Source organism: Moschus berezovskii, chromosome 11, assembly GCF_049115385.1.
Source record: "Moschus berezovskii isolate FMDL1 chromosome 11, NW_MosBer_1.0, whole genome shotgun sequence".
Taxonomy (NCBI): domain Eukaryota; kingdom Metazoa; phylum Chordata; class Mammalia; order Artiodactyla; family Moschidae; genus Moschus; species Moschus berezovskii.
In genome coordinates, this window is record NC_142470.1 from 63,549,990 (window position 1) to 63,564,042 (window position 14,053).

Here is a 14,053-nt window from a genome sequence, read left to right on the forward strand (position 1 = left end):
GCTGTAGGGTCTTTCCTTTCATCACTTTCAATGTATCATGTTATTCCTTTCTGGCTTGCAGTTTCTGTTGAGAAATCAGCTAATAGCTTGATGGGAGTTCCCTTGTATGTTGTCCTTTTCTCCTTGCTGCTTTTAATATTTAGTTTTTGTCAGCTTGATTATTATGTGTCTTGGTGTGTTCTTGGGTTTATCCTATTTGGGACTCTATGCTTCCTGGACTTGGCTATTTCCTTTCCCATGTTATGGAAGTTTTCAGCCATTACCTCTTCAAATATTTTCTCAGGTCCTTTCTCTCTTCTCCTTCTGGGACCCCTATAATGCAAACATTAGTGCATTTACTGTTGTCCCAGAGGTCCCTTAGGTTGTCTTTTCTTCCCCCCTATATTCTGTTCTGCGGCAGATTTCCACCAATCTGTCCTCCAGGTCATTTATCCATTCTTCTGCCTCAGTTATTCTGCTATTGATTCCTTCTAGTGTATTATTCACCTGTTTGTTTGTTCTTTAGTTCTTCTAGGTCTTTGGTAAACATTTCTTTGCATTTTGTCAAGCTTTGCCTCCATTCTTCTTCTGAGATCCTAAAACATCTTCACTATCATTATTCTGAATTCTCTTTCTGGAAGGTTACCTATGTCCACTTCATTTAGTTGTTTTTCTGGGGTTTTATCTTATCCCTTCATCCAGGACATAACTTTCTGCTTTTTTATGCCGATTAACTTTCTGTAATGTGGTTTGTTAGTCACTAGGGGACTGTGGTTGCAAAGAATATAAGAATATAATCAATCTGATTTCGGTGTTGACCATCTGGTGATGTCCATGTGTAGAGTCTTCTCTTGTGTTGTTGGAAGAGGGTGTTTGCTATGACCAGCGCATTCTCTTGACAAAACTCTATTAGCCTTTGCCCTGCTTCATTCCGTGCTCCAAGGCCAAATTTGCCAGTTACTCCAGGTGTTTCTTGACTTCCTACTTTTGCATTCCAGTCCCCTATAATGAAAAGGACATTTTTTTGGGGTGTTAGTTCTAAAAGGTCTTGTAGATCTTCATAGAACCGATTAACTTCGGCTTCTTCAGCATTACTGGTTGGGACATAGGCCTGGATTACTGTAATATTGAATGGTTTGCCTTGGAAACGAACAGAAATCATCCTGTCATTTTTAAGATTGCATCCAAGTACTGCATTTCGGACTCTTTTGTTGACCATGATGGCTACTCCATTTCTTCTAAGGGATTCCTGCCCACAGTAGTAGATATAATGGTCATCCGAGTTAAATCCACCCATTCCAGTCCATTTTAATTCACTGATTCCTAGAATGTCGACGTTCACTCTTGCCATCTCCTGTTTGACCACTTCCAATTTGCCTTGATTCATGGACCTAACATTCCAGGTTCCTATGCAATATTGCTCTTTACAGCACCGGACCTTGCTTCAACACCAAAATCAGATTGATTATATTCTTTGCAACCAAAGATGGAGAAGCTGTATACAGTTAGCGAAAACAAGACCAGGAGCTGACTGTGGCTCAGATCATGAACTCCTTATTGCGAAATTCAGACTGAAATTGAAGAAAGTAGGGAAAACCACTAGACCATTCAGATATGACCTCAATCAAATCCCTTATGATTATGCAGTGGAAGTGAGAAATAGATTTAAGGGACTAGATCTGATTGATAGAGTGCCTGATGAACTCTGGACGGAGGTTCGTGACATTGTACAGGAGACAGGGACCAAGACCATCCCCATGGAAAAGAAATGCAAAAGAGCGAAATGGCTGTCTGAGGAGGCCTTACAAATAGCTGTGAAAAGAAGAGAGGCGAAAAGCAAAGGAGAAAAGGAAAGATATAAGCATCTGAATGCAGAGTTCCAAAGAATAGCAAGGAGAGATAAGAAAGCCTTCCTCAGTGATCAATGCAAAGAAATAGAGGAAAACAACAGAATAGGAAAAACAAGAGACCTCTTCAAGAAAATCAGAGATTCCAAGGGAACATTTCATGCAAAGATGGGCTCGATAAAGGACAGAAATGGTATGGACCTAACAGAAGCAGAAGATATTAAGAAGAGGTGGCAGGAATACACAGAAGAACTGTACAAAAAAGATCTTCACGACCAAGATAGTCACGATAACGTGATCACTGACCTAGAGCCAGACATCTTGGAATGTGAAGTCAAGTGGGCCTTAGAAAGCATCACTACTAACAAAGCTAGTGGAGGTGATGGAATTCCAGTTGAGCTATTTCAAGTCTTGAAAGATGATGCTGTGAAAGTGTTGCACTAAATATGCCAGCAGATTTGGAAAACTCAGCAGTGGCTACAGGACTGGAAAAGGTCAGTCTTCATTCCAATCCCAAAGAAAGGCAATGCCAAAGAATGCTCAAACTACCGCACAATTGCACTCATCTCACACGCTAGTAAAGTCATGCTCAAAATTCTCCAAGCCAGGCTTCAGCAGTATGTAAACCGTGAACTCCCAGATGTTCAAGCAGGTTTTAGAAAAGGCAGAGGCACCAGAGATCAAATTGCCAACATCCGCTGGATCATGGAGAAAGCAAGAGAGTTCCAGAAAAACATCTATTTCTGCTTCACTGACTATGCCAAAGCCTTTGACTGTGTCGATCACAATAAACTGTGGAACATTCTGAAAGAGATGGGAATCCCAGACCACCTGTCCTGCCTCTTGAGAAACCTGTATGCAGGTCAGGAAGCAACAGTTAGAACTGGACATGGAACAACAGACTGGTTCCAAATAGGAAAAGTTGTACGTCAAGGTTGTATATTGTCACCTTGCTTATTTAACTTATATGCAGAGTACATCATGAGGAACGCTGGGCTGGAAGAAGCACAAGCTGGAATCAAGATTGCTGGGAGAAATATCAATAACCTCAGATATGCAGATGACACTACCCTTATGGCAGAAAGTGAAGAGGAACTCAAAAGCCTCTTGATGAAAGTGAAAGAGGAGAGTGAAAAGGTTGGCTTGAAGCTCAACATTCAGAAAACAAAGATCATGGCATCTGGTCCCATCACTTCATGGGAAATAGATGGAAAAACAGTGGAAACAGTGTCAGACTTTGTTTTTTTGGGCTCCAAAATCACTGCAGATGCTGATTGCAGCCATGAAATTAAAAGACGCTTGCTCCTTGGAAGGAAAGTTATGACCAACCTTGATAGTATATTAAAAAGCAGAGACATTACTTTGCCAACCAAGGTCCATCTAGTCAAGGCAATGGTTTTTCCCGTGGTCATGTATGGATGTGAGAGTTGGACTGTGAAGAAAGCTGATCGCCGAAGAATTGATGCTTTTGAACTGTGGTGCTGGAGAAGACTCTTGAGAGTCCCTTATACTGCAAGGAGATCCAACCAGTCCATTCTAAAGGAGATCAATCCTGGATGTTCATTGGAGGGACTGATGCTAAAGCTGAAACTGCAATACTTTGGCCACCTCATGCGACGAGTTGACTCACTGGAAAAGACTCTGATGCTGGGAAAGGTTGGGGGCGGGAGGAGAAGGGGACGATGGAGAATGAGATGGCTGGATGGCATCACCGACTCTGTGGACATGAGTTTGGGTGAACTCCGGGAGTTGGTGATGGACAGGGAGGCCTGGCGTGCTGTGATTCATGGGGTCGCGGAGAGTCGGACACGACTGAGCAACTGAACTGAACTGAACTGAAGGGGACTGTGGTTCTTCTTGCTTCTTCTCTCTGCCCTCTAATGGAGGAGGTTAAGAGGCTTATGTAATCTTTCTCATGGGAGGGACTGATAGTGGGAAAAACTAGGTCTTTCTCTGGTAGGTAGGGTCTTGCTCAGTAAAGCTTTAATAATTATCTGCTGACTGGTGGGGTTGCACTCCCTCTCTGGTAGTTTTTTGGCCTGAGGTGATCCAGCTCCATGGTCCGGTTAATGGTGACCTCGAAGAGGGCTTACACCAGGGAGGGAGCTTCCCAGACTGCTGCTGCCAGTGCCCCCATCCTGTGGTGAGCCCCTGCCGACCAACACCTCCACAAGAGACCCCCCAACACCAGCAAGTTGCTTTGGTTCAGTCTCCTGTGAGGCCACTGCTTCTTTCCTCTTAGTCTTGGTGTGTGCAAGGTTTTGTTTGTGCCCGCCAAGACTGGAGGTTCTTTCCCCAGTCCTGTGGAAGTCTTGTAATCAAATCCCTTTGGCCGTCAGAGTCCCTGGGGATTCCCAGTCCATTTGTCAGGCCCCCAGGGTGGTGGGAAGCCTGACATGTGGTTCAGAAACTTCAAAACAGTGGGAGAACTTCTTTGATATTACTGGTCTCCAGTTTATGGGTCACCCACCTGGCGAGTATGGGATTTGACTTTTATCATGATTGTGCCCCTCCTTCCGTCTTGCTGTGGCTCTAAGATGTAGAATACTTTTGAATAATTTTTAAATTTTGAAAAAGTCCAACTTATCCTTTTTTTCTTTTTTGGTTAGTGTCTTCTGTGCCCTACCCCCTGAAATCTTTTATCTATTCCAGTGTCAAAGACAGTCTATGTTTCTCCTTGCAAGCTTTTGTCTCTAGGCTTTACATTTAGATCTGATTCACCTGTGTGGGTGTGTAGAAAATAAGGGTTGAGGCTCATTCTATTTCTTATTCAATTGTTTGACCAATATTGTTATACTCTCCTTTTCTGATGTATTAACTTGATATTGTGGTCAAAAATTGATTATTTATATTTAGGTCTGTTCCTGGACTCTTGATTCTGTTCCACTGATGTATTAGTTTATTCTTATCCTAATACCAAAGACTTGATTACTGTAGCTTTATAGTAAGTCCTGAACTCAGAAAGAACAAGTCTTCCAATCTATTATTCTGTTTCAAGACTGTTTTGGCTATTTTAAGGTCTCTGTACATCTAGATAAACTTTAATTTTTATGTATTTTAATCACTTTGTTCTTTTTTTTTAAAGCCTGATAGAATTTTGATAGGGACTGCATAAAAATTGATATTAATCAAGAATAAGATGCCTGAAATAATAACTGAGTTTTCCAATTCATAAACATGATATCTATCTTTTTATTTAGGTTTACACATTTTTTTTTCTCAGCAATTTATGTGCTACTCAGTACAGTCTTTCTATAGATTTATTCCTAGGTATGTGAGGTTTTTCAAGGCTACTGAAGTATTATTGTTTTAAAACTTGTTTCCAATTAGATCACTAGTATGTCCCTAGGCTTTGAGTTTTGTAAGATCTTGCTAAATTAAAAAAAAAATTTTTTTGGTAGAGTGCCTAAGGGTTTCTATGTAAACAGTCTTGTCACTTGAGAATAATGAGTCAACTCTTGTGTTTTAACCCTTATGTCTTGTTCCTGACTGACTACATGGTTAGGACCTACAGAACAATGCTGAACAGAAAAGGTGAGAGCAGACATCCTTGCATTAATACTTTACTGTTAAGTATGATGCTAAATATGGATGTTCTTTAGCAAATGCTCTTTATTAAATAATTTATATTCCTGTTTTTGTACTGGGAGAGGGTGTTGAATTTTGTCCAATGCTTTTTCTGTAATCATTGGATGATCTTATGGTTTTCCTCTTCTATTAACTGTTCATAGGTGAATTATACTGATTAAATTTCTAATGTTAAGCTGAACTTCTCTTCCTGGAATAAAACCTATTTGGTCATAATGTATTATTATTTTCCTTCTTATACATTGCTGGGTTCAGTTTGCTAGTATTTGAAGGACTTTTATTTCTATATTAATGAGGAATATTGGTCTATTTTCTTGTAATATCTTTTTCAGATTTCATATCACATATGGTATTTCTTAGGAGTCCTCTACATAAAATAACCCAACTGTTCTGAGGTATATTTTCATGGTCATTGAAAAGTTCCTAAAAGCCATATAAAAAAGTAAAAACAAAAAGGTAATTTATCTGATTCTGTAAAAATTTTACATTCTTTAAGTGAACAAAAACCTGAAAAAATCCAGAGAAAGAACTGAGGATTGAGGTAAGTTGTTAACTCAAAGGTTTGTTTTTGTTAGTTGGTGTTTCTCTTCTTCATTCCATTTCTTCATCCATTTCACAATAACAGGGGGAAAAAAAAAGAACTCTGCATTGAGGATTAGGCAATCTTCACAAATTTTTTTTTTATTATATTGATTGGTTTTGCCATACTGCCCTGGGTGTACATGAGTTCCCCTTCCTGAACCCCCCTCCCACCTCCCTCCTCCCCTTATCCTTAGTTACAGTATATGATGGATAAAAATCCTGAGATTCAAACACCAAGCATAATGAAATTTCAAAACTACTGGGAGTTTAAATCAATTTGCAGTTTTAAAAGTAGTTCTAGTATTTTCAGTTCTACAAAAAGCAAGAGAAATCTCTCTACCCAAGTTAAAAATGTAAGGGATCATCTAACACACCTTTAATTACAAAGGCAAAAATCATAGGGAAATTTCAGGTGTACACTTTTAACAATAAAAAATTATAAATTTAATACACAATATTTGCCACTTATATAAAAAATAAAGCTGTGCATAGACACATGTGTACATACTTTTTAAGTACAGAAAAGTTCTGAAAGGATAACAAAGGGAAAACAGCAGTTGCCTCTGGGAATAATAACTGTGTAATAAAACTTGACTTTTTTTAGCAATGGCTTGAATTTTCTAGATGAGATTCTGTTCTGTATAATTTGTATAACTAAAATAAACTTTAAGAAACTGTTCATACCAGTGAACCATGAATCTTCACTATAGTAGATATCACATACCACTCTGCGAAAATTTATTACATGCAGCTTCAAAACTAGTGTTGATGATGTTAGAAGCCACACGCTCAAACCCTACATATAGAGTTCAAAGGCTGGTTCTTTATTCAAACTATTAAACCGGACATATAATCAATTTTTTCCTGATTTATCTTTTGGGCAACAATTTGGAGAATACATTTAGGACTTCCTGAAAATTATTTAAACAAATAGATTTAAGAAAAATTATCAGTAAACTTACTGTGAAAAATGTTCTCAATTTCTTTTTGATTCAATGACCTTGCCTCACATTCTTAATCACACACATTTTAAAAAAATTAATCATATGTTCTGAATATTTAAAATACTTGTTTCCTCTCTAAGCCTACCACCACCGTGACACACACACAAAAAGCATAACAAAAAATAGTAATAACTACCGAACAAGCAATAACTTAGTATACCAAATGCATACACAAATTTAAAGAAAACTGCAAATGAGGAAAACTATAACACAGTATGGGCACAACATCAGTTATCTTTTTGTATTGTTTTCACTTTTGGCCATACCATGTGGCTTGTGGGATCTTAATTCCCTGACTAGGGGTCAAACCCATGCCCTCCGCAGCGAAAGTGCAGAGTCCTAACCACTGGACTGCCAAACCATCAGTATCTTTAAAATATAAAGCTCTTACAAATCCATAAGGAAAAAAGTAGATACTTCAAAAAGAATTACAAATGGCCAAGAAAACAAGTAGTCTCTAATAGTCAATATAAATAATTTAAGATTTTTTTTTCACCTATTAAGTACAAAGTTAAAAAAAAATACTGCTGGCAGAGATTCACTGGCTGTTCTCAGACTTGTGTTAGAACAATATACTGGTATAGATTCTGAAGCACAATCTGACAAGCATTAGTAGCTTTAAAATGCCTTAATCAGAATACTTAATAAGTAATTCATTCCAATTAAGATCTTCATTTTAACTCATACAAATGAGTTAAAAACAGAGATTGCTAAAATGAAGAGAACTAAAAGATGTTTTTATGGTTCAGGACAGAAGACTCACCAAAGCCAAAGCAGCTACAATAAGCTTCAAGTCCTTTCTTAAACTGGAAAAGTCACCAGAAGAATCAAATGAAATATGTTAAACTACTGTTCCTGTGTGTTTAATTCCTGCAAACACTCATAAAGGGGAGGGTCAGTCTTTCATGATACCAGAAGGCAGAAGATGGAGGGAATTGAGGGACAGAGTGTTATTCTTTTGGTTAGGAAATTCTCTCCTCTATTACTGGGAATAAAGAAAAGGCAACACCTTTTTTCCTTTTTCTACAAGCAAAACAGTCAAGTGTGACTATATTAAAATCTCATTTTAGTACTTTCCTATAAAGTTTACTTAAATTCTTTAATTACTGATCTAAGATGGTCTAGGTGATATTCTTCTATGAAGGATTCTGCTTGATTCAAAGCTTTTATTTTCACCAGAATAAGAATTATTTCTTTGACTTCATCCCTAAAAAAAACAACAAAAGGGCATTTTCCCTCTTAGAAATGCAATGTATAAGGGCACAGTGAAACATCAGTAGTTAATCTGAAACAAAAACTTTACCTGATGCCAATGTCTAAAATATACTGCATGAAGTATTTAGATGCTACCTTCTCCACATAATCATGAAATTCTATCAGAGACTATTAGTGGATATATTCTGGCAAATTTTAATGTAAATGACTATAAAAAAGTAGAAAAAGCACAGAAGAAATCTATCATTAGAAATCTGAGCAGTGGTGTGCTGCTACCAGCAGTTTATATGGACTATCATGGTGGGAGTATTTATCCCACAGATATAATCAAATGCTACAATTTGAAGGGTTTTTTTGTTTGTGTTTTGAGGTGGTTTGCCCACACCATTGTATTCAAGTCCTTAAACATCTAGTGCTGTGAATGAGATCCAGCTGCTGCTGCTGCTGCTAAGTCACTTCAGTCGTGTCCGACTCTGTGTGACCCCATAGACGGAAGCCCACCAGGCTCCCCTGTACTTGGGATTCTCTAGGCAAGAACACTGGAGTGGGTTGCCATTTCCTTCTCCAATGTGTGAAAGTGAAGTCGCTCAGTCATGTCCAACCCTTAGCGACCCCACGGACTGCAGCCTACCAGGCTCCTCCATCCATGGGATTTTCTAGGCAGGAGTACTGGAGTGGCTTGCCATTGCCTTCTCCGCTGGGTAAATGCCAGGTTGCAGATCTATACTTAACAAATGTTGAGATTTTGAAATGGCTAGGAAAATTGGAAAGACATTAAAAACATGCTTAAATAAAAGGCTTTTGACTTACAGTTTTAATTCTAAATTCCCCTGTGATACAGTTTTCTGGAAGTGCTTATTTTGGAAGAGATTTGCATTTAAAAATATGAACTAATATGCCTGAGGTGTAAAAGTAAACTACTGAGTGATTCTAAAGTTGCATATGAAAACATCTCCTAATTCTACAGTGACAGTCTCAGATTTTTAAAAGTAAAGTACAAATCTTTCTAAAAATTGCCAAGAACAGAAGCCTAAATAACACTTATGGAGGTACAGATAAAATATGCATTACCTGATTTCATTTCCAGATAATTTACGTGCAGACTGCAGTAAAAACTGGATGAAATTTTCTAGCTGGGGAATGGATGTTCTCATGGCAGAGTTTTGGAACCACTTTTCTGGTAAATATGCTGCTATCTGATAATCAAAACACATGGTTGATTTTTAATGACAGTTATTAACTAAGTACTTTAATATAATCTCATTTAATCCTTATAGTACTCATGTTAAGATTCCTTGGAAGATCCCCTGGAGAAGGGAGAGGCTACCCACTCCAGTATTCTGGCCTGGAGAAGTCCATGAACTGTATAGTCCATGGGGTCACAAAGAGTCAGACATGACTGAGCAACTGACATACACACTACTCACGTTGGTTGTATTCTTCCATTTTATAGTTCATGGTTAAATAACTTTTGAGAATTTCCCCTTTCTTTGTTAAGGTTTTATACTTAAAAAAAATCATATTTGGATACTGAAAGCTGAAAGGAGACTACTCTTTATAAACACTCTGTCTATGGGGTCACACAGAGTCGGACACGACTGAAGTGACTTAGCAGCAGCAGCAGCAGCAGTACTTGTAATACTTTCATTACTCTGTATTCCTGAGTGATTAAATTGTATAAAACATAATCCATAACTAAACACCAGAAATGTGTAGACACAAAACAGTTAACAAACCTACATTTGGCCCTTGAACAATGCAGGGAGTTAGGGACAGTGACCTATGCGCAGATCAAAGTCAGTGTATTAACTTTACAGTCAGCCCTCCATATCTGTGGTTCTGCATCCACAAGTTTAACCGACTGTGGATTGTGAAGTACTGGTATGTACTGATACTTACTGAAAGACAAAATCCACATAGAAGTGGACCCATGCAGCTTAAATCTGTGCTATTCAAGGGTCAACTGTATAAAACAGGTACATTTAATGTGATTTCACAATATGAAATTAGATGACTTTGTGTATAACCTATATGAATAAATTAGAGTTAAGAAATCAAGGTCATTCTAAGATACACTGTATAAAAAAATTTATTACAGCTTTCTTTTAATTTAATACATTGCTTTAAATGTCAATGGCAGCATAAGGAGTCAATGTATGTGCATTCATTTGTTTCTTTTGGGGGAAAAAACCTCTCAAACTTACTATCATCATGCTAAAGGTAATACATGACTTGGGGAAAAAGTTTTGGAAATAAACAAAAAATGTAAACAAAAAGGAAAACTTCTTTGTTAGAGAAGGAAGAATTTTTTTTAAAAAGGAGAGAGAATGGGAGCAAGGAAAAATCTGAGATCATACTCTCTAACGAAATTCTTGGTTATGTTAGTTGCTAAGGTCAGGACCAGTATGTACCTCTAGAAAGTAGAAAGTTGTAATATATATATATGATAAAATACATTAAAAGAAAGTTCTGGAATGCATGTTTTCTAAAATAAATCTAGTTGGTCAACACAGAAAACACAGTAGAAAATGATTTATCCTATTTCTTAATCACTTCTTTCAATTATCTAGAAAAAACAGACACACTAGTTGCCTAAGGCAGAAAGTCCTTTAAGTCTTGTTATGCAAACTATATCTTTTTAGTTTTAAAACCAGCCCTTAACTGATCTGGAATTTAATGTCATTTACACTTGCTTTTCCCTTGTTTTGTATCACAAGGCTCAATAAAATTCTGAAGGAACTATCTAGCTTTCCCATAAATGATCCTGGGACTTAAAGCCACACTGTTTTGGTCTGGTTTTCTAGCCACAAACTGTGAAGAGAATGTCATATATCCTCTACTGCATAGTAGAGTTTTCTGGTCAAAGAGAACTAAACTGAAATCTGAAACACAATAGGATGGATGAAGATTGAAATTTCTGATAAAAAATGTAGTTAAAAACTACATGATACAAACTACATGATACAAAAACTATAGCTGGGAAAATAATGGTTGTCTAGGAACTGCTACGGAGAAGGCAATGGCAAGCCACTCCAGTACTCTTGCCTAGAAAATCCCATGGATGGAGGAGCCTGGTAGGCTGCAGTCAGTGGGGTCGCTAAGGGTCGGACACGACTGAGTGACTTCACTTTCACTTTTCACTTTCACACATCGGAGAAGGAAATGGCAACCCACTCCAGTGTTCTTGCCTGGAGAATCCCAGGGATGGGGAAGCCTGGTGGGCTTCCGTCTATGGGGTCACACAGAGTCGGACACGACTGAAGTGACTTAGCAGCAGCAGCAGCAGCAGGAACTGCTAGACAGTTCCTAGGAATTGTCTAGGAATCCGCCAGCAATGCAGAGAACCTGGTTTGATTCCTGGGTCAGGAAGATCCCCTGGAGAAGGGATAGCCTACCCACTCCAGTATTCCTGGGCTTCTCTTGTGGCTCAGCTGGTAAAGAATATGCCTGCAATGCGGGAGACCTGGATTCAATCCCTGGGTTGGGAAGAAGTTAGGGCTTCCCTTGTGGCTCAGTTAGGAAATAATCCACCTGCAATGTGGGAGACCTGGTTCGATCCCTGAGTTAGGGAGATCTCCTGGAAAAGGGAAAGGCTACCCACTCAAGTATTCTGGCCTGGAGAATTCCATGAATTGTACAGTGTATTGGGTTGCAAAGAGTCGGACACGACTGACTTTCACACTTTGAGGAATTGCTATCTAACATTATGTATGCTGCTGCTAAGTCACTTCAGCCGTGTCCAACTCTTTTGTGATCCCATGGACTGTAGGCCATCAGGCTCCTCTTCCATGGGGACTCTCCAGTCAAGAATACTAGAGTGGGTTGCCATGCCCTCCTCCAAGGGATCTTCCCAACCCAGGGATCAAACCCAGGTCTCCCACACTGTAGGCAGATTCTTTACTGCCTGAGCCACGAGGGAAGCCACGAGGGAAGAACAGGTATAGTGAGGCCAATAAACTCATCTTCAAGTTTTAACAATAATCAAATAATCCTGATACCTTTATTTATTTCATTGGAGGATAATTACTTTACAATATTGTGGTGGTTTTGCCATACATCAATAGGAATTGGCCACAGGTATACACGTGTCCCCTCCATCCTGAACCCCCTACCCACTTCCTGTCCCACCCCATCCCATCCCTCCAAGTCATCACAGGACACCCTGTGTTATACATTAAATTCCCATTGTTTATCTATTTTACATATGGTAATGTACATTTTTCAATGCTCTTTTCTCAAATCATCGCACCCTCTCCTTCTCTCACTGAGTCAAAAAGTCTGTCCTTTATGTTTGCGTCTCCTTTGCTGTCCTACCCATAGGATTATCAGTACCATCTTTCTAGATTCCATATATATGTGTTAATATACAATATTTGTTTTTCTCTTTCTGACTTACTTCATGCTGTATAATAGACTCTAGGCTGATCCACGTCATTAGAACTGACTCAAATGCAGTCCTTTTTATAGTTCTGATACCTTTCTGTTTAATGATTTTTGGTTGACCAAAGTTTTTTATTTCTGTCAAATCTATTATCTTTTCTCACCATTTTTTTTTTCATTAAAGTTCAGAAAGGACTCCCTTAACATCAGGTATAGTCATTTATCTTCCTAGTACAATATTTTATAGTTTTATTTTTTTACACTTAATTTTTTACTTTAGCTATAATTTACATTGGTATTTAAGTGAGAGGTGAGGATCTAACAGTCATTTTGTAAATAGTTAACCAGTATACTAATTTTTAAATACTGGATTCTCCTGGATTTCTAGTCTGTTAAATTAATTTGTTATTATGTAACACAATTTAAATTATTTTGCTATAAAATTAATTTTAATAACTTTTAAAAATTATAAAATGAGGATCAATTTCTATACAACTTACCTGGCTGCACTTTTTAACAACATCTGGGCCAGGTGTGGCATTGAGAAGAGCTATAATAAGGTAACGATTCAGCAGCTTCCCTAGTCCTAGCTCTTGCAAGGTGTCTTCTGGGAGGAGTTCATTCCAAAGAAGAATATTGCCAAAGAGCTAAAATACAACAAAATTTCAAGTGACTATGTACCTTTTCTTCAGAGGAAAACTGTAATAGTCTCCAACAAACAAAAAGCTGGTCAAACTGTAAAACTCTCACCACAGTTGGCACTGTTGGACCATCAATTTTAGAATAGAAAACATTTCTGAATAAACACTCGATTCTTCTCAACCTGCATATATTTCTTCATCCTATCTTCATTTTTTTTTTAGGATAACCACTCAAAATCTATTTCAGATTACCTTGCTGGAGTTTTTATAGATCAATAATCTTTCTTCTAAATCTGTTCTCTCTTGGAGGCTGGGGCCATTGGATCTAAGACTGCAGGACTCCAGGATTCATAAAAGCACTGATGTTAAAGCCAGTGGTACTGTTACCAATATGTGACCTTGAGAAATGAATCAAAACTGAGAACCTCACTGCTCTAATATAGAAAATAAGATTAATAATAACCCATGGGTTTGGAGATATTTTGGGTAAAATCCTTTTTAAGAAATTCTAATCAAAATAATACGGGTTGCATTTCTCTCCTCTAAATGCAGACCTTTATGTGAATTTTATGGTAGCTTCCATTTTCTTTCCATTGCTAAATTTATTATGTAAGTGCTAAACTGCATCTAGTTGTACTAACATGCAATGCTTTTTCACAATGTCATTGTTGATGTTGCTCCCTCTTCCTGAAAAGCCTTTTTCCTGACCCAACCACATGACAAGTATTGATTCACCCTATCAAAACTATTTTTGCTGAGGTCATTCATGACCTTATAACTGCGAAACCCAGTAAACATTTTCAGTCTTCCTTCTAAT

At 38.0% G+C, this 14,053-nt stretch overlaps 1 protein-coding gene across 4 annotated transcripts in view; it reads right to left on the reverse strand.

Annotated features, from left to right (window-relative positions):
* GCFC2 (GC-rich sequence DNA-binding factor 2) overlaps positions 1-14,053 on the reverse strand; it is a 73,620-nt gene that overhangs the window by 2,375 nt on the left and 57,192 nt on the right. The window contains exons 16-18 of one of the 4 annotated variants that reach the window (XM_055401062.2): positions 13,096-13,242; positions 9,287-9,411; positions 3,266-8,207 (exon numbers count right to left, since the gene is read on the reverse strand). In XM_055401062.2, the coding sequence (XP_055257037.2) occupies positions 8,087-8,207; positions 9,287-9,411; positions 13,096-13,242 (393 nt within the window). In that variant the 3' untranslated portion in view covers positions 3,266-8,086. Of the gene's footprint in view, positions 1-3,265; positions 8,208-9,286; positions 9,412-13,095; positions 13,243-14,053 lie in introns of those variants that run through there. The other 3 variants (XM_055401058.2, XM_055401060.2, XM_055401061.2) reach the window with 3 other exon arrangements.